This window comes from Argopecten irradians, chromosome 3 (genome assembly GCF_041381155.1).
Source record: "Argopecten irradians isolate NY chromosome 3, Ai_NY, whole genome shotgun sequence".
Classification (NCBI taxonomy): Eukaryota; Metazoa; Mollusca; class Bivalvia; order Pectinida; family Pectinidae; genus Argopecten; species Argopecten irradians.
In genome coordinates, this window is record NC_091136.1 from 15230804 (window position 1) to 15250648 (window position 19845).

Sequence of the window (19845 nt, forward strand, 5' to 3'; positions counted from 1 at the left end):
TCTGTCACATGAGTAGTCATATTAACAGGCGAAGACGCGCGAAAATAAAGAAGGATGTCACACTTATATCAATAAAATGGAGAGAAAATGAAATCTAAATATAACTAAATGATGATATGGAATACCGGTCTATAACTTCGAATTTTCCAACAGAAGTTTGTCACCTGAATTCTAATACATGTAGCAGTTTTCTCCTACAACGAATAATCATACCCTGCCTCCATTCCATTCACGACCATCTGTCAGAAATCTTCCGTCCGTCGTTCAGAGCTACGTCATCGCAGCTAGTTTTCTCCCATTAAATCAATATCAAATTTTCAGAACTTTGTCGATGGCATGCTTTAAAACATATAAAAAATACATACATGTAATTTCATTTGAGGAAAATCCACTTCATAAGTTGCAACAGCTTGTGTCCATCCCCACTGTCAATTTTGAGACACAAACAAATATAGTTTAAAAAAATGATATCAAAACAGGAAGCAGCATCAGGGTAGATCCACGTGGATCTGAAAATTAGTTACAGATTATATAATACGTCTAAAATGGTCTTCGGGTACTCCGGTTTGTCCATAATTATATAAACTGTTACGAATTCTCAGATCATGTGGGTGGATCAATGTAAAAACTCTATGTATTGTTTGAAATAGACGCTGGTGCTTTGATAATGCTTTATTTTGTATAAATGTGTGTTTTTCTCGAGCTTACCGTGAATCTTTCTGATTTTGATTAATATGTGCTCTAAGCAATTCCATCACATTTTCATCTACGTAATCGATTACTTCCCTTTAATATTTCGCCGATCCATCCGATTATAGAATCGGTTGAACGCCTGCTTTTAAATGGTAAGGCATTGTGTTCTTATAAATCGTTTATATCTACAATCTGATTAAAATCATATCTTGATTTCACGTCAGTCCGGTAAACCTCCTCTCTGTTGCGTCATGTCAAAATGTCTGTTGCGTCATGTCAAAATGTACCTGGTCCCTATGCACTGACACGTAGATTAGCATTATCGAACTTTCTTTTGGGTGAACTTCCAAAAATGTTTTTTTTTATATCATTAATAATGTCACTGAAGTCCAATTTAAAGCCACGACATGAGTAAAAGAAGCCTTTTAAAGATGTTCTTACCTGTTCAAGACAATCTTGTTAAAATATGACATTAATGAGCTGCTAAGGTAAATATGTCTGAATGTCTGATGAAATCATGTTCATCATTTTACCCATGGGAAAACTTTCCAACTGTCTTCATCGACCTTCATAGACACTTTTGAAAATTTTACAGTATTTATCATAACTGTTATTAACTACTGAACGACACTTGTTTTATCAACATGTATTTCTTTACCAATGATTATACTAAGACACGAATTAAATCATATTTTTAATAGACCAACAATACTAAAAGTGTCCAGAAATACAGGGACGGTAATCCTGATTTTCAGTATTTATTTGGATTTTATATACTGCCTAACTGTAAAATATATAAAAAGCTCAATTGTAGAAATTTGATCCGGTTTCCTGGATTGTTTGCACTGTACCAGGACAAGTTGCTTTGTAGGGTATTTGGCAGAACATTGCATCCATATTGTTTCAACCTTGACTACGTCATCATGTACCCTTACAACGCATACAATACACACACACACCCACACACACACACACACACACACACATATATATATATATAAGTAAAAAAGAACCATGTCCATATATATATATAAACATTGATGCTTTAATCAAAATATATTGGAATAGTCAACTAAAAGCATAAAAAAAATCGGGGAGGGGGAGGGGCGGGGGGGTGATGAAAAACTCACGGAAACCGTAACCGTAAGTCTGTCATTTAAAAACCTTTGCAAGAGGACGCCAACAATAGCCCCATATTATTCTCTTTAAAACAAATCAGATATTATAATTGGGATAATTATATTCAGCACTTTTAGAAAGTGACATTTACGATTCCAAAATGTAAGGATATGCTAAGCAGCTTCTCGGGTAAAAAGTGCGTGTTTGTTGAAAATGACATGTAGTTAAGGCGCAAACGCTCATAAAATCAGTCAGACGTGTCGGATAAGGAATGAGAAAAGCACATGTATTTTCCACATGAACGAACAACGTGTCATTTAAAACAGATTAATCTAATCGATAAATTCCGCCACGTCAAACCTAAATATTGATCGATTTTGAATCGTGATAGACCTCATTATGTTTGTATAATGGAATGATAAGTGTCGTCCGTTTCAAGAACTTGTGTTTCCTAATATGTTTCCGATTAAATCAAATCCGTTACACGGAACTAAATCTCAACACTGGAATATAACGAATTCCAGTGTAAACAGTTGATTATACTAAATGTCTATTTCTGAAACAACAGCTACACAGTTTCTAAAGAAACCAATCAACACAATTCCATGTGTGCTATATTATTAAAACATGCGAAAATAATCAAAGCTGAATACACTACAATGTCCTTTAATCTAATAGTAAATTTGGCATATTCATTTGAAAATGTACAAAGTTTCGATAACCTTTTATCAAAATTTTGCTTTTCTTTCTAACAAGTTAATATATACAAAATCCAATAAATTTCCTCCGTAATCCCTCGCTATTAACGATAAACCCGCGTACAGTACAGGTACAACTGAAGCGGTTATTGATGGTCAGTTCATTGTTTATGTCAGCATTTAAAAAAAATCTAAAGTGGTGATATAGGGTTTTATAGATTTTAGAGATTTATATTCATGAGTTTGCTTCCCACCTTAATTTTATGATTCAACTAAAACGAACTAACTTTTATTACTCTAAACACGATTCTTCAGACGTGTCACTATACAAATATTGCCGACCTTGACATTGAAGAGTGCAACATGTGTAAGATCCAGCGTGAGATAAGATGCGAGTCGACGACACCAGCGCGTTACGTCTCCCTCGGTAAAAGGACGCGACCTACTTCCGGTTTTTACCACAGCTGCGCGTGAAGACGCTATATTTAGCCACGCGCACTCGTCTGTGACTCGACCCAAATGCGCGTCAACCAGCATGCGTCCTGTCAAGCGTGGGAAAATAATCATAAATGAAGTGTTTTATTCTCATGTCTGAAAGTGAGGGGAGTAAATTTAGACATTATCTATTAAAACTGTCGCTTAAAGGAATTAGTCTCGAGGTCTTTCAATCAACGACCGCTAATAACTGTAGTGCCCTCTATGTGACGACTACACTACAACCAGGGAGGTATAAAGCCGAATCGACTTCTAGGGACAGCATTTTGCTTTGATGGGGGATATAGTTTTAATTAAAAAGTTGTACATAATTATATTAATTAATAGATATATATAATCGAACATGTGGTACAGTGATGCACAGTCAAAACTGGCTATATAGTAAAGGACGAAGACAAAATGTTCTCTATTGCTAAGTGGTCTATATACAGGTCAAATTCTGCTTATGTGACCACGATATACCGTGAACCTGAATACAATACACATATAGCAGGTGCATCTTTGTATAGAGTTGACTACGTAGCTAGGATTTTAAAAGTAAAAAGTAATTATCATAAAATGATTTTTAATGATTATGTCATTCTTGCATTGACCACTTTCAAACCAGATGGTTTTCAATAGATTACAGAAGAAAAAACATCATGTCAAAATTTTCGCTCAATTAATATTCATTTCATAAGAAATGTGATGAAACCCGTCTCGAATTTTTAATTTTAGCTCTACAAGGTTCGTTTGCATAGACTCGTTTGAAAAAAAATCTCATTATATGAACAAGAAATGAACACTCGTAAATAACCTTTATATCTTACCCTCACAAGAAATGCTTACCTATTTGTCGGGTTAAGAGTTAAAGAGTCACATATTTCCTAGCAACCGCTGGATAACCCTGGCAAGTACAGGAGAATCATCATAGTATCCATGTAATGGATCGTGTATCAGTATGATGTTTACCGTGGTTGAGCACTATAACAGTTTATACTTAAAATTATTTTAATTAAGCATGGTGTTAATAAACAGGTCAATTTGTAAATATATTTTCAGAATATTACAATCTCTGAAATGTAAATACAAATTAAAATCAAATACAGTCTGGGATATTGGCAACCCATCTGCAGTTCTCTAGTGCAAGGGAAGCAACTCCTATAAAATATCATGGCAGTCTGTTAGGAAAATATCTTTTTTAAAATACAATTTATATTTCGAATTAAAAAGAATTTCTGAATACATATATTTAATTATATTCTGAACGAGGTTATTCGAAGCTTTTCTCAAGCAACCGAGATCGCCAAGTGTAGAATTATTTACATTCGTAAAAAATAGCAGTAAAAAGGATTTTTTGCCAATTTAGATTTCGAGTCACCTAATGATATTTGTAACAGATACTAATTTCGTTAAATGTAATATGAGTCCTAGTTTTATTTTCAAATAACTTTTATTAATTGACAAATACGACAACTTTGTTACAAAATAAACATATAAATTTCTTTATCAAGCTAACTCTATACATTTCACATTCTTCCGTTCTACTGTTTTTATTTGCCTTGCACGTTATATACTAGAACGAATATACGTACCCGGCCTACTATACCTTTCGGCCGGGTACGAAATGGTCCCTATATGTCGTAGTGGAGCACTGCCTTAGAAAATCACTCGGGCACATTTTTCCATACTTTTTGGTAGGTTTTCAATAATTTTAAGCGTGTACATGCATTTATATATTATTTTTGTCCAAAAGAAACATAAAGACCATTCTTAATATCTACTTTACCACTCATAAGACGTCAAATTCATAATTTGTAGACTTACCGTATAGTTTTCCTTCGAAAAGACCATCATATTTATATGTAAAACGAAGAAGGCTTATTTTAAGAATATAAAAAAGATGTTTTAAATGATACCATGATGAAATTTTACTTTTGTGCTTCACATGTGATTTTTAACATAGTTTTAATATGTATAACAATGAGGATTTTAACTCCATGTACATTTTCATAAGTGTCTCATAAGCCGATATCGGCTGAATATCAAAAAATACTTGTACATTTATTTTATCAATGACTGTATATTTTTACGATGCATGACACTAAAATAAAATATTGATTTATTGATTGATTGATTGTGAAAAAAATAATGTCTCGCTGTGAATTTGATATTTCATACGGTTCAGTTTTATTGCCTGGTGGATAAGTAATATCAAACAAGTAAGATAAAATGCATACAGATGTTTTAATAATGGTTTGCACAAGCATTTATTTGCTCCATTAGCAGTAATAGGCACCAAGTAGCTCTAAAGACGACACCATTATCGGTCTAAAAGTCTTTTGAGCTACAATATTGCAGCTAGTTATATACGCATGCTTTGGAGGTAGAAGAAGATTAGGAGTACTCGGGGGAAAAAGACCTTAATTTGTGTGAATTTGAGAAATTATTATTTATGTGGAAATATTAAACTGTACACTAATAAGAAAAATATTCGGGTTATTCGTAATCAAATATTTTTAGTTCAAATATATCATTTTGATACAAATAGTAAAAAAATAATGTTGCCACTCGATATAGGATCTAATCTTTTTCTCTTCATCCTAACTAACTTTGTTCTTCCTAAAGTCTCCATTGACACCGCCTCTGTTTTGGCCGTCTGTTGAGCCGCCGAGCTGTGAGAAAGACTCTGGGTTGTGTCCACTGGCCGAGACGTTTCTACTGGGCCTACTGCTTAGTGATGTGACCGGTTTGGTGTCTTCGACGGCATGCTTTAGTGAGATAGCAATATAAAAAGGACAAGAGCTCCTCTATTACAAGAAGACACAACACGAACATACTACAGTCTCCTAAAACCCGCACTACACACTTCATACACGTAACGCATCGTATACATGGGAGGCCGTCCTTACATGACACTGGCTGTTAATAAGACGTTCATTTAATCAAGCAGGCACACAACATATTATTACACATAGCAACACAACGCTTATGCATATGCATATTTATATTCGTTGTCAAGAACATACAAAGAGGGGTTCATTATATTTGTTTCTCTCTATTTGTTTAAAGATGCTCCATCGCCAACAGAGCATAAATGATATTCATCACTTGAACAATAATTGGTGTTTAATCGTGTATATATACGTCTAATTAGCACAAAAAATAACATGAAATAATTTAGTTTGCCTTTGGTGCATGCGCAATCAGTACTTCATTCCATATAGGATATAGTGTCACGGATTTTTTTCGGGATGCAATTAATTATTTTTTTTTTTATATATATTTTTAACTTGAAGTGAAATTAGAAGCTCCAACTTTTCAATGGTGGTAATGGTGTAAAGTAAGTAACTTTTGTAACTGAAGAAAAATACTTAATCGGCTGCTCCTGTTTTTGATATAGAAAAAATACCATTTGTCAGATGTGGAGCATCTTTAATGTTTTTACACCTAGTTAACATCCAATATAATTCCAGGACATACCATGTTTTGGAATAGACAGAAACCTAGAGTTCCCATAGAAAATTGATCGACCTGCGGGCAGTACCTCCCAAGTGGTTTTCGGACTCACTTTCCAGTAGTCAAAGAGAGGCAAGCATTATTTTCGCATGAGGAGATTGGCGCAAGCTTAGATAATTATAATGTAACATAGCTATGGTTGCTATAACATGCAAAATCAGTTGATTATAGAAAAATCAACTTTTTTACGTTGTATTAAAAAATTATAATTATGAAGTATTCTTAGAGATACACAAAAACCCTCTTACTATCTTATAGGTGATAGAAAATACAATATATTGCATGCCAGAATAAGAAATAGATCCAGCACTCTAAATAACGATTTATATCATGCTAATTTGATAAATTATAAACATTGTCAATGTGGTTATAGTATCGAGGATGCACATCATTTCTTTTTCGTATGTATAAATTATGCAGAACAACGTGTAAAATTATTTCGTGAGCTTAATAACCTTATCCCGCTAGACCTAAATCTATTTCTATTTGGAATTTCTATGTCATCAAAACAAGAAAACACAACTATTTGCCAATCCACGCAGCAGTTTATTAAAGATTCAAATAGATCTAATTAGAATACTACATTACTATTGTTTGCTTAAACATGTAAATTAGGTCCTTCCCGGCTCGGGTGACAAATGTATAGTGACAAGTTATTCAAGAAGGATCAGCAAGTGACAAGAAGAGAGACACCTTGGGTGCCCATGTGATAGCCATTAGATCAGAGTGTATGGCATGACATGAGGATTAGAGTTACAGATGTGATTGTCATCTGAGCTGGAAAAGACCCATTACTCTAGTATTATAATCATTATCGTTATATTATGTGTTTGTATATTTTATATCAAAATACTGCTAATCTCTCTCCCCTTCTCTCTCTCTCTCTCTCTCTCTCTCTCTCTCTCTCTCTCTCTCTCTCTAATTAAGTTTATCTGCATATAACTTAGGTCATCCATTTGATTGTATATATCAAAAATAACTTGAACGTGCTTAATATAAGCTATTTAACTTGTGCCAAATCCTTTTTTACTGTAACATTGGAAATAAAATATGTTTAAATCAAAAGTATACTTATTTGTAAACATCAAATCGAAACGATTATTATTAATTGTAGCTGCATACATGTATAATATTCTCTAGCAAATCCAATGTGTGTGTATATATGGATAGCCTAAAATATCACAGCGCAATTAAATGACGGACGAATTGAGACGTAGTTCGGTATCGTGTGATATGTTTTTGTGTGTATTAAGTCAATCAGAACATCAAACTATTGTCTTACGCTACTGAATGATTGCGTAGATAATATATAGTTTGATCATATAGTCAAAATTGATCGGTATTATACCATTACGGATATAATGACCACATATATCCTATATTAATTGTATGGTGGATCTGTAAGGAAATGGACATTATCTAACGCTGGAGTAACGTAAGTATCAAATCTATTCAAATCTCTGTTCCCACTTTCTCATGAATGTACTCTATATGTGTTTTTTTTGGTGTGATTTTGTGGACTTTAATGACCGTCCTAAATACTATGTACTTGAGTTTGTTTCTTTGTGTCTTGATAAAAGGTCAGATTGCACTATTTTTGTATACACTGTTAGAATTATTTCTTTGCCTTGAATATTTACTATTTCAAGCGATTTATACTATTTCTTTAACCCATATATTTGAATATATATTATTTGTCTTATTTGTCCTTTAATTTTACTCGCGCAGCGTTAGAGATTTTCATATGTGATATACTGTACTTGTCATTTTTTCAATAACATGTATGTTAGAACTGTTTAAACTTAGATTAAAATACATGTACATGTAATATATAAAGATATTTAACCAAAATATCTTAAATTTTCTAAACACAACAGTAATTCTGAAGTAATGTTAAAGGAGTATATTGACTCTATTGACAGTCAAAAACTCAGAAGACATAATAATAATTGGACCAACCGATTCACATTTAAATGTCAATTGATAAAAAAAAAACCCAAAACATCCTCGACAGATTCTTATCTGTGCCGGTGATAACTTTCAGTAGTGACTGGGGGATTAAACTAAACAATGCAGCTGAAATGGTTCTTTCTTTTGACTTGTTTGGGAGCGGGAAAAGTATGTGAATTTGAATTTGCTTGATACTTACCTGGAATGTTTGACCCGCATAGTTCTCAACTTTATTGTTTACTGTACACCAACTTCTTTTCGTGACGAGTAAATTCCGTGAACTTGAAGAGCCCGCGAAATGTTTTAAGATAAATCGCTCGCGGAAATAAGTTGGTTTACAGTATATGAACATGTGTTAACAAATTAAAAACAAAATGATGCATTATGCATATCTGGTCAATTAATAACAATTAATTAAAACTCAGGGTATGCGGTAAAAGCTATATGCTGTACTCTAGCAGAAAATTGCAACAAAAGTCAATCTTATATTCAGAATTAAAAGATAGTTGTGATGTCATCTACTGTTGTTTCAGTACTTTAACTCTCGGATTATGGGACCATTACCTGTAACTGTCCTATATGTTACCTTTTACTGTCTTTTGTGTGCCTCTAATATAAGACAGTCACTTATAAGACAGTAAAAGGTAACTTACTGTAACACACAACCTACCAGAATATTGAATATTAAAAAAATATTGAATAACAGATAAAATATTCTCCATAACAGATCCAAATTACGAAAAAAAATCCCACACAATGAAGATGCAAAATTAAACCCATCCACTGAATTTCTGTATATATCCCAGATCGAGTTTTCCTCCTTATTATGAATTCACCATTTAACACTTATCTACAGGATTAACTTCCGCTTTCTGAAAACCTTGTTGTTTTTTCCAAATCATTTACACTAGTTTTACACTTATTTTGATATTGTTTCAACTACATTTAAGAATTTCACCTAAATCCCATTGGCTTGTTGAATGAAATTGCACATGGTATTAATAAATCCAAGATTGTCCCTAAAGAGGTCGAAATTTTAAATCCTCTTAATTCAATGTAACCGTTCTGGGGGCACCAACTGTTTTGAAGTAGCCTGGAAATCACTGTTATATGCAATCATTTTAGCAAGTCGCTTTCAAACAAATGCATAAATTGCAAGTCTAGTTTCATATGTCATTTCTTTACCACATCAGAAATTGGAAATAAATGGCCTTGTAGTAATAAAAGTCACTAAAAGTCACTAAAATCACCTTATTATATCGCTTAAATTAAGAAAGTAATATCACACCATCGCTATCGGTGGACATGGTGAAAGTGAATTTACAGATAGTTGTCCAACCCAAAAGTATACTTCATGCATTCCGTTCATGAATGTTATTCATCACATATAAAACAGGTACAGGTAATTCTATGTTGCCATTGTCTATATTGAATTTGTCATGGTTGAATGCACATTGGTAGAGTTATCTGAGCTCATAGACAAAGGCAAAAAACTGTCTTATATTTGAAATAAAAGTGTACTTTATTAACACAAAGACTTGCTATGTTTTAAGTCAGAGATAAGCCTCAAACTGTACAGTATGTGGGAGAGAGAACAGATCTCGGCTCTGACGGGCCTCGATACAGTTCTTTCTCCAACATATTTTACAGTTTTCGGCTTATCTCCATAACAGAATTATAAAAAGAACACACCTGGTGCTGCGGAGGTCGATTGGTAAAGTATCCCTACAGAGCGGTGTTTTTTCATGATACTCCGGCTTTTCTCCACCTCATAAATTAACCATGACACACGTCCATAATTGACCTTGATTGTTGATAGGACATCAAACCAATATTATAAGGATTTTCAACTTCACATGTATGATATTCAAATACATTTATAGGTATGTTATATATATATTTCAGTTATTTGAATATTCATTGGCTACTATCACCATGGCATGTCCCGACCCTCCAAGCGTTGCCAATGGTTACATCTCCTCCCAGAATGCCAGCTCCGTGACGTATGCCTGTAATGACTTGTTCGGACTGTCCGGCTACGCCACCGTGACATGTACTGCTGGAGTGTGGGGGGCACTACCGTACTGTTACACTAGCTGGAACAGGAACAAAAACAACTATATCAAGGGGGAAGAGTTTTCATCAATACCAGAGGATTTATCGGAAGGTGATCAAAGGCCCACAAGTCCGCTAAACCTGCCTATAATATATATCAGGAAAAAAATCTAATACTATAGGCAGGTTTAGCAGACTAAAAGGCCATCTACCTCTCCGAAATGGATTTTGATTTTTAAAATGAGAATGTAAAACGATAATGGTAATTTTGTAGAGTAGCAAAAGGTTTTAGCTTACCGTTAATACAATTAAGTTAAAATATATTTACAATTTAACGAATAAGTCTTTGTTTTGCACATGCAATAAATATCCTTAATAACTTTTGGATTCCATTATACTTCCCAGAGGTGCCGGATTACATCGTGTATGTCGCCATCGGGACTGTAGGGGCATTCATTCTAGCTTTACTGGCCGGTCTACTATTGTGTTGGCTTCATCAAATTGGGTAAGTTGCAACTATGGAGTGGTTTAATTTACTTGTCGGTCTGTTAGAGTTGTGGAGTGGTCTGACTTTACTAGGCAGCTTGGTGTTGTATTGGATCGAATAGCTTAAGTATTGGCAGACTACTCAAGCATGAGCTATCTTACTGAAGCATACCGCCAGAGACACCAAACCAATCGTCCTACTCCAACTCCTACTGAGCAGCAGAAATGTTTAGCCATGGGAGATAACCAGGGGACTTCATCAAAAGATGATACACTCAGCTCAACGCCGAAAGTGAGGCTTTATAAAAAAGATGTTGTGAGAAAAGAGAAATAAGGTCCCAGAATTAGTCGCCTTTTACGATAATGCAATGCAATAGTAGCAGCAGGTATACTCGATAAAATAACAGTTACAGAAATTGATCTTGGATCCAGAATCTTCTCTTAGGCAATGTGGACAGCATATATGCAATTCTTATATTAAGACATGCTACATTTGCTGGTGTCAGTTAAAAAGTTCAAGTGGCTACAAAGCGATACCTATTCTAAATTCTGATCAGAGAGGGACTGGGACTCTTCGTTGATACACGGTATATTGATGTTACAGGTGTTATGATGGCCCGGCAGTGGGGTTCGGTGGGAGCTACGTTTACGCTGACCGTCGTTGTTGTTATGTTGGGGATCTCAACGTAAAGGGCTGCAACTTCAAATGTGGAATGTGTAGAGCGCGCTGTTGTCGTTACTTCAGAAAGGTGCTGCAAATTTACCATTGGATTATGAGATTGACAGACACAATATTTTGTTTGTGTATTAGCGTAATTTCATTGAAAACTGATAGAGAATTAAAAACAACTTCGACAGAAGTTCTCATCTTGAAAATTCAACTTACACACCATTTAAAATCTTAATTAATGAAAGAGGGTGTTTTGTTGAAAGAAAAAACGAATATCCGAATTTTTGTCTTTTTTTTTGTACTTAAATCAAGTGGTGCATTCTTACATCTTTTAAATATACAATTTGTTTGTTGCTGTAGAAATCACACGGAAAAGTTCACTTTCAAACCACACCCACACCAGAAGAAGTAGCTCTGCAAAAGTTGTTGATGAAGAAGAAAAAGAAGCTGAAATTTACCCCAGTTCCATGTTGTTTGCGTTTTGGAAGATGTCTCCTTGCCTGCTTACTCTGCTGTTGTCGATGGAAACGACGAAAAGCCAAGCTCGCCAAATTGGCGGCTTTGGCTGAAGAGGTATATAATGTTATCCCCTTATTTAAGGATCTAATGTAGTAGTTAAACCAGAGTAATTCATTGGCGAATGCTTGTAATGTACGGGAAATTACTGGTAGTAATGAAGGGAATGCGGATTAATGCAACTGATATTTTCTTTTGTTTCATTCTGTTTAATTTAACTTAACCGACATAACATGATAACTATTCCACAATCCCAAACGTATTGGACAACAAACTGCTGATAAAAGCTCTATTTTTTTCATAGCAACAAGTGTTTCACATCCGATTCTACATAGAATAGCTTTCTAATACAAAATACTGTATCCGTTACATAAGATACTACTGAAGTTCCTAATTTGGTGTGAAGGTCATGTAACGCGTATCATGAATGTTGCAAACCCTGACTACTATTATATTTTCATTTTTGTCATTTTTATTATATTTCAACAAAATTAATTTAATATTTTCCCATATTCAGGAAAAGTTGACGAACGTTGCCGCTGAGGAGCCATCTAAAAAGGCAAGTTGTGTGTAATTAGTTATAAAAGTTGATTAAATAAAGCTTATGGTTACATATGTTGAACAAATTACAACTAGATAATATTAATTATACAGAGAGAAAATAGCAAAACTGAAACCTTTATTTAAAAGTGATAAGATATATATAAATTAACACATTGTAAATTCCATACAGTTTTTGTTTGGTTTTATTAGCTTACATCTCATCAACAGCCAGGGTCATTTAAGGACGTGTCAGGTTTGTTGGTGGGAGAAAGCCGGAGTACCCGGAGAAAAATCAACGATAAGAGACCTAGCAGAAAATAAATATTCGCAACATGATGATTCATATAGAAAGATTTTTTTTAGTTTATATTTCAATAAATAAAGGTTAAACTTGTTTGTCAGGAGGGTGAATCAACGGTAATACAAGTACAGTCGGCAGAGGAGGAGCCCGTCCCGCCTAAGGTCAGTGGTTAACTATGAAATATATTCATTTGATATAATCTTTTAATGTTACTTACTATAACGCAGGAATAACAAATAAATCTTAGTGTACTCAAATTAAACCCTGAGCGGCTTATCATGGGAGTGCACCATGTTCTTGTGTCATAGATACGTTTTGTTTTATTATTTTAACGATATATACAGCCAATCACATACGACCTTACAAACGGTATCGTCATTTATGTTATGATGCAATATAAATTTTTAAGCCAATGACAATGTTCGTTACATGCAAGATTTGATCGATGTACTTTAGTGAAATTTACCCCTCGTGTAATTTTTACCAGGCGTGAAGCACTGAAAAAACAAGTCGCTTTGTACTACTCTCACACCAAGACGGAAAACATCATATCGACGAATATATGTGTATTTATATTGTCAAGATTATCTACTATCAACTCTATATCAAATGGCACCATTTTTTTACATATCCCAATCCAAACCGAAACCATTATATAGGTGGCAGTTTGTTTTAAAGTAATAAAATATGACTTTGAATCATTGGCGCAATAAATATTAATGTCATCAAATGAATATATTTGACAATATTATTAAAGTTTTTTTACCTGAACAGCAGGAGGAAAAAGTTTTCTTTCCACAGAAACCAAAACCACCGGAAGAGGAACCGAAAAAGGTAGGTAACCCCTCCCCCAATAAGTATTTATTGCACAAATTGATATTTTATTGGAAAGCAAGTGATATTGTGTAAGTATCGACATGCATTGAATTTCATACCCGGTACATGGGGTTATAATGGCGGTCTACGATAGGAGTAAACTGCAATAGTTATGGATAGATGACTTCGATGAGAAGCACTGGCGTCAACAATATCTTTCTTGCCAGTCCTAATTACGTTGTTCAACCACGTCTACAGCTTGAAATTTATGTTCGGAGATAATGAAATTATACATGTATCATCTTTTGAAAGGAACCAGAAAAGAAACCAGAGAAGCCACCACCGCCGTTAATGGAGATTCGAGAACCTCCCAAAAAACCTAAGAAACCAGTACCATCGGACGAAAAGGTCGATGTAGGTGGCAATTTGTTTTAAAAAAATAATAAAATTGAGTCCTTGAATCATTGGTGTAATACATATTAAAGAGCATCAAATGAATATATTTGACAATATTAATATTTTTTACCGGAAGAGAAGGCGTCAACAATATCTTTCTTGCCAGTTCTAATTACGTTTTCCAACCACCACTAAAGCTAAAAATTTATATTTGGAGATAATGAAATGATACATGTATCATCTTTTGAAAGGAACCAGCAAAAAAGAAACCAGAGAAACCGTTGATGGTGATACAAGCACCTCCCAAAAAACCAAAAAAGAAGAATAAACCAGTACAACCGATCGAAAAGGTTAGTTGGGCTTTATAAAAGGGTTTGTCAGTATTCAAATTTAATCTCTGCTTAATGATAAAAAAACACGAAGACTACTTTTGCATTAGTACGACTAGTTTATTTAAGTTCGAATTAGACCACGGATCAATATATATGCAAGACCACACACTTGTGTTTTTCTAACGAATCAGAAAGCACGAGTTTATTGTGCGGACGAATATATTCACGAGTGCGCTTGTTTTTCTAACGAATCAGAAAGCACGAGTTTATTGTGCGGACGAATATATTCACGAGTGCGCTTGCGCACTCGTGAATCAAGCGCACTCGTGAATATATTCGTCCGCACAATAAACTCGTGCTTTCTGATTCGTTAGAAAAACACAAGTGTGTGGTCTTGCTTTTATCACATACCTTCCCTATTTGATGTAGATCGTTTTATTGACTTTAAGATGATTAACAAAAATCCAAATGTTCAGTTCGCTTCGTCTTTCAAAAACCGGTCTGAACCAGTTTCGGTACAAGCCACTGCCTTGCTTGTCAGAGAGAGGAAGAGAAAATGCTACAAAGTGTAGATTTTGCAAACTATCTCGTTTTTTCGAATTGAGTCAGGAAATTATAACTCAACAAGTAAGATACAGGTTTTGATTTTTATATATGACAATAATTTCTCGTTAAGATTTACAACAATTACTTGTAAAATAAGATAAAAAAAACACAATAACATAGTAAATTCTCCCAACTCGCGATATCATGGTCTGATCGTGACGTCACCGACATCGGTCACACACTCAAAATTTCCCACGGCTTAACTTCAGTCAGAATCGGAGTCCGGTAGCTGAGCTATACGTTTGTACTTGCGAGGAGGTGAAGTGTTATGAGATGTTGTAGTTTTTGACTGGGATGATATTTGGAATGAGATATTGAAAGTTCCACCACTGATATTTGCACCAGAAAACATTCCCGTCGCAAGATTTTGTAGGCTTACGTCTTTCTCACAACACGTGGTGACATCTGGTAAACTCTTCCTGTGTGGTGTTTCCGTCATGGTCATAGGCCTGTGTGATACTGTGGAAGTTACACTGGAAGCTTCACTGGAGGATGCAGCAGACTTTTTCACATTTTGAAGAATTTCGCACATTTCACGCTGTTGGTTAAATGAGGCGACGGCATAGTTTATTTACGCTATTTACGTTTTTGTGACCAGATAACTGCATAATTGTCGTAGGAGCAACATCTGAATGAAGGAGTTTTGTACACAGAGTCTTTCTCAAGGATTGGTTTGTTTTCTTACCAGTTAAACCAGCATTACTTGCCATTGTTTTCATCATTACACCAAGTTTGTTTCTTCCGACGGGTTGATTTTTGAACCACTTCTGACCATTGTTGTTTTGATTAACAGCAACGTAAAATGGAGATTCCGGTGTATTCATCGCCTGAGGTCGATGCTTTGCGTACAGTTTGTAGGCCTCGATCGGACATCGCGATTTATTTTCAGGATTTCCAAACTGTTTCGGATTAAACGATCTCATGTGAGTACTGTTTCCCCCTCTTGTTTTTGTTGTTCTTTCGTTAAATTCCAGGTATTCTGATCCAGTTTCATCGTGCTTCAATTCTATATCTCCCCATTTTAATTGTCTGTTTTCATCACACCCCCTGAACCCCAAAAGTTTAGTGTTATTGAACCAGACGGTGTTTAGCAAAGCATGTGGGTTGTCATGACCCAGCTGACCACATTCCCACAACATTTCCTCCTCGTTGTCTGAGACAGGCTGAGCTTTATTGGGACGATTCCCAAGTCCTTTCTGTTTCAACTCTTTACGCCGAGACTGAAGTACCTGACGACTCGTGGCAAATAAATCTGAGGTTAAAATGTTGAAACTATAACCATTTTCTCTCAGATAGCGGTCGATACCCCTGTGAAAGCTGGTAAGAGTATCAGGCTCATAATTAGAACCAACATTTTTCTGAAGGGACAGCAAAAACCCACCAATGTATGTATCTAGTTCAAATGGCAGAATCTGAAGAACTTCCCTGGGGTCGGACCTAGGAGGAGCTTGGATCCAGTCTTTGAATCTTTTAATGCATCCCTCAGTTTTCTTATCAGTGTTTTCATTTCTTTTACTCATGATGTAATTTCTCAGATCTGAGACACCGGAAGTGTAAATATTGGATGGAATAAGGTCATCGGCGTCGTCTAAATCAGATGAAACATGGCCATGGGTATCGGGGGTGGGGTCAGGAGGAGGGGGAGCACAAGACGCGATGGTCGAGGATGATGAACTAGATCTAATTTCATTTCCAGACTTCGATGTTTCGTTACCTTTAACTTGAGGAATGCTTGATTCATCATCTGTCTCTGGATCCATCAGTAAATCATGTAAAATGTCGAAATCCCCAACAAATGCCATTATAAACAAAGCCAACACCGGCTCTGATATCAAGGTGTAAGCAGACGACAACTTGTTGTTATTTGCTGCCAACATCCTCTTATTAATATTCCAAATTTAAATTCTACCCAGAACTATTCTAAGTCCACAACATTATTTTTATTAATTTATATTTTAAATAAAGTACAGAAATAAAATTTACAATTTATTAAGTAGCAAACTTTTTTTCTTCCCAAAATAAACCAATGCAATACAAGGGAATTCCCCTAAAAAGTAGTTCCGGCTAGTAGGTGAATACAACATTCCGTATTGTACATGTGCAATACAAAACAATGTATTTCATGGTCTGAAATTTGCTGGTATTACTATAACCAGATTCAACAGGTATGTGATAAAATTCAAGATACAGCATACAAAGAATCGTGTCCATTATCAGGAGACCGCTTATTGTTATTCCAGAACCGCTATCCTTGTACCCCTGGGCCAAGTCGGCCTCATACTGATGGAAAGTAAGGATCAATCATGGCTGTTAAAAGGAACTGTCTAATGTTTGCTGACTTTCTCCTGGAAACATTTATCTTTCAAACACCCAAACCATGTTAGCCACTTAAACCCTGTATTTATATTGCCGCAACTATTGATTGTGTAACTACACGATCACAAGTCTGAACTATTAACAAAATGTAAGATGGTCTTTGTATCTTTCAATGTCGTTTTTCCTTTTTTGTTTGTTTTGCTTTTCAGAAAAAAGAGAACAATACTGAATCCGCAGAATTTGTAGCTGTCTTGGAATCCACAGATAACCCGTTCGGAAATAATGATATTGCCCCATCCAAACGCGCAGCAGCATTCCAGGCCAATAACACACCTTCCAAAATTCACAAAGGAAATAAGGTGGCATCAGACCCAAGTATGGGCGTTACACGACTAACATACCAGAGGACCTTGAATACGAAGGTGACCAAGGTAATAATTAATATCCCTACCGTATGTAATAATTTAGCACATAAAATACAGATTAATAAATTATGTCTGTCGTAAATTATCAATTTACTCTTTCAGTAGGGCATTTAATCTGTGGAGTTTGTTCTTGGTGTCAATATGAAATTACCCAGTAACGTATATTTTTAGCTTTATTTTCGTAAATGCGTAAATATCGCATGAAGATCTGTATAAATTGTACTAATTGTTTCATGTGTTAACTATATACGATACTCAAGAAATCATTGGCTGTGTAAAGCTCTGAACAACTACTTATGATATAATAGTTAACCGATGTTTGCGCCAGAAATGTTATAACATCCATTCCTTTAGATACATTGTATTTTACATAATTTTTAATAACGTGAATAATATAACGAAGAACATGTATAGAGCTGTGACATGAAAACGACGTGACGATGAGGTCAAAGTTCACCGTGGCGGTAAATCAGAATACTTACTGAGTTTGTAAACAATTTTTTATCAATGTGAAATGTTATTTGTTGGTTTTATATTTAAATAAATCCCACCGATAGTAAGGTAAAACGAATATCACATGTACTGTAGATATGGGTATATTTATCTTGGCACAGTTGAATGACATGAATAATGATGAGCTATGGAAAAAGCAGCCACAACAGAATCTGTTCGCACCTGAAGCCCCAATTAAAACGGTAAGAAATAGAGGAAACATGATGTCTCTGCCTTTATATGTTAAAGTAAAGATTATTGTTTATCTGAGTCATAAGTTAATGCATTTGACAGAATATTTTAGCATAGTTGGCGAAATGATGAGTTAGCCATAGACTAATACAGTATTTTCAAGTTTGTTTTTTGCATGATCATCATAATACTTAAATTTGTAAACGACAGAAATAATGGATTGAATAACAACGATGCAAATAATAATGATTACGTTGTAAAACTTGTGGGATTTACCATTTCATAGCATTTGTATTTTATAACGTTTCAGAGGAAAACGGAACAAGTTATTCCACTAACCAGTTTTCTAAACATAACCGAAAAGTCAGGGAAAAAACAGAAAGAAAAATCAAAAACAAAGACACAAAAGAAGAAGGAAGAGGAAGAAGGTGAATTTGTTCTGCCAACTGCAGGAAAAAAATCGACGTCTTTTCGTTGACATCGTCAAGACATACCAGGAAAAAAGTTCAAGCGAATGAAATCCAGATTGTTATTCGTGTTACAAATGCCAATGTCATTCTTTGCCTTTATATTTGATGTAGTTTATTTACTTTTTAAATTATTCGTCTTTACTTGATTGGCTATTATTACGTTATTGGTATGAAAGTGTACATTTAGATGATAAATTGTTTATGTTAACAAAATTTAAACAAATTCGTTGATCTATTTTCTACAAGAAATTATAAATAATTCTGAGACAAAAATTTAGATTACTTAGAAACCATGTGACATAAGCGTTATGCACCTATATATGATATCATTGATATTTAATTTCATATAATCTAAAAGGCGTCCGTCTGACTGGCAGGTGATTTACGTTGTTGGCGACTGCGACCAAATGACGAGTTTAGAAATGCATTAATTGAGAATTGAAATATTGAAAAATAATATTTTAGGCTATGCATTTAAGTTTATCTGTAAGATCTCAATAATTGTTTAATAGGATTTATTTTATTTGTGTACAACAGCCCAATAACATCATTATATCAATATTTGCCTTATCTCTCACTTTTTTGGACAACGGGAATAAACAGCGAACAGACTTGATAATTCTTATTTATATTTATACATTGTATTATATATCAAAATTTACCATTATTGACAGTGCGTGTCACGGTTTAAGATGACAAGCGAATTTTTCATTAAAACCACATCACAGTATACTCACTGTCATGTTACAGACATCATGGATATTCCAGGGGATACT

At 34.7% G+C, this 19845-nt stretch overlaps 1 protein-coding gene and 1 pseudogene across 3 annotated transcripts; one reads left to right on the forward strand and one right to left on the reverse strand.

Moving 5' to 3' along the window:
• Positions 1 to 7803: 7803 nt before the first annotated feature.
• Positions 7804 to 19682, forward strand: LOC138317648 (neurofilament heavy polypeptide-like). Of its 3 annotated transcripts, none has more exons than XM_069259459.1 (13): positions 7804 to 7938; positions 10359 to 10620; positions 10914 to 11013; positions 11599 to 11743; positions 12025 to 12237; positions 12698 to 12739; positions 13126 to 13185; positions 13799 to 13858; positions 14153 to 14254; positions 14488 to 14586; positions 17700 to 17921; positions 18530 to 18610; positions 18910 to 19682. In XM_069259459.1, exons 2-13 carry the CDS (start codon positions 10389 to 10391, stop codon positions 19075 to 19077), a joined length of 1524 nt encoding a protein of 507 aa, XP_069115560.1. In that variant the 5' UTR covers positions 7804 to 7938; positions 10359 to 10388; the 3' UTR covers positions 19078 to 19682. The 3 variants fall into 3 exon arrangements, with proteins under 3 accessions (XP_069115560.1, XP_069115561.1, XP_069115562.1); XM_069259460.1 differs by having other exon boundaries at positions 13802 to 13858; XM_069259461.1 differs by having other exon boundaries at positions 13826 to 13858.
• Positions 15242 to 16517, reverse strand: LOC138317649 (uncharacterized; annotated as a pseudogene).
• Positions 19683 to 19845: the final 163 nt, after the last annotated feature.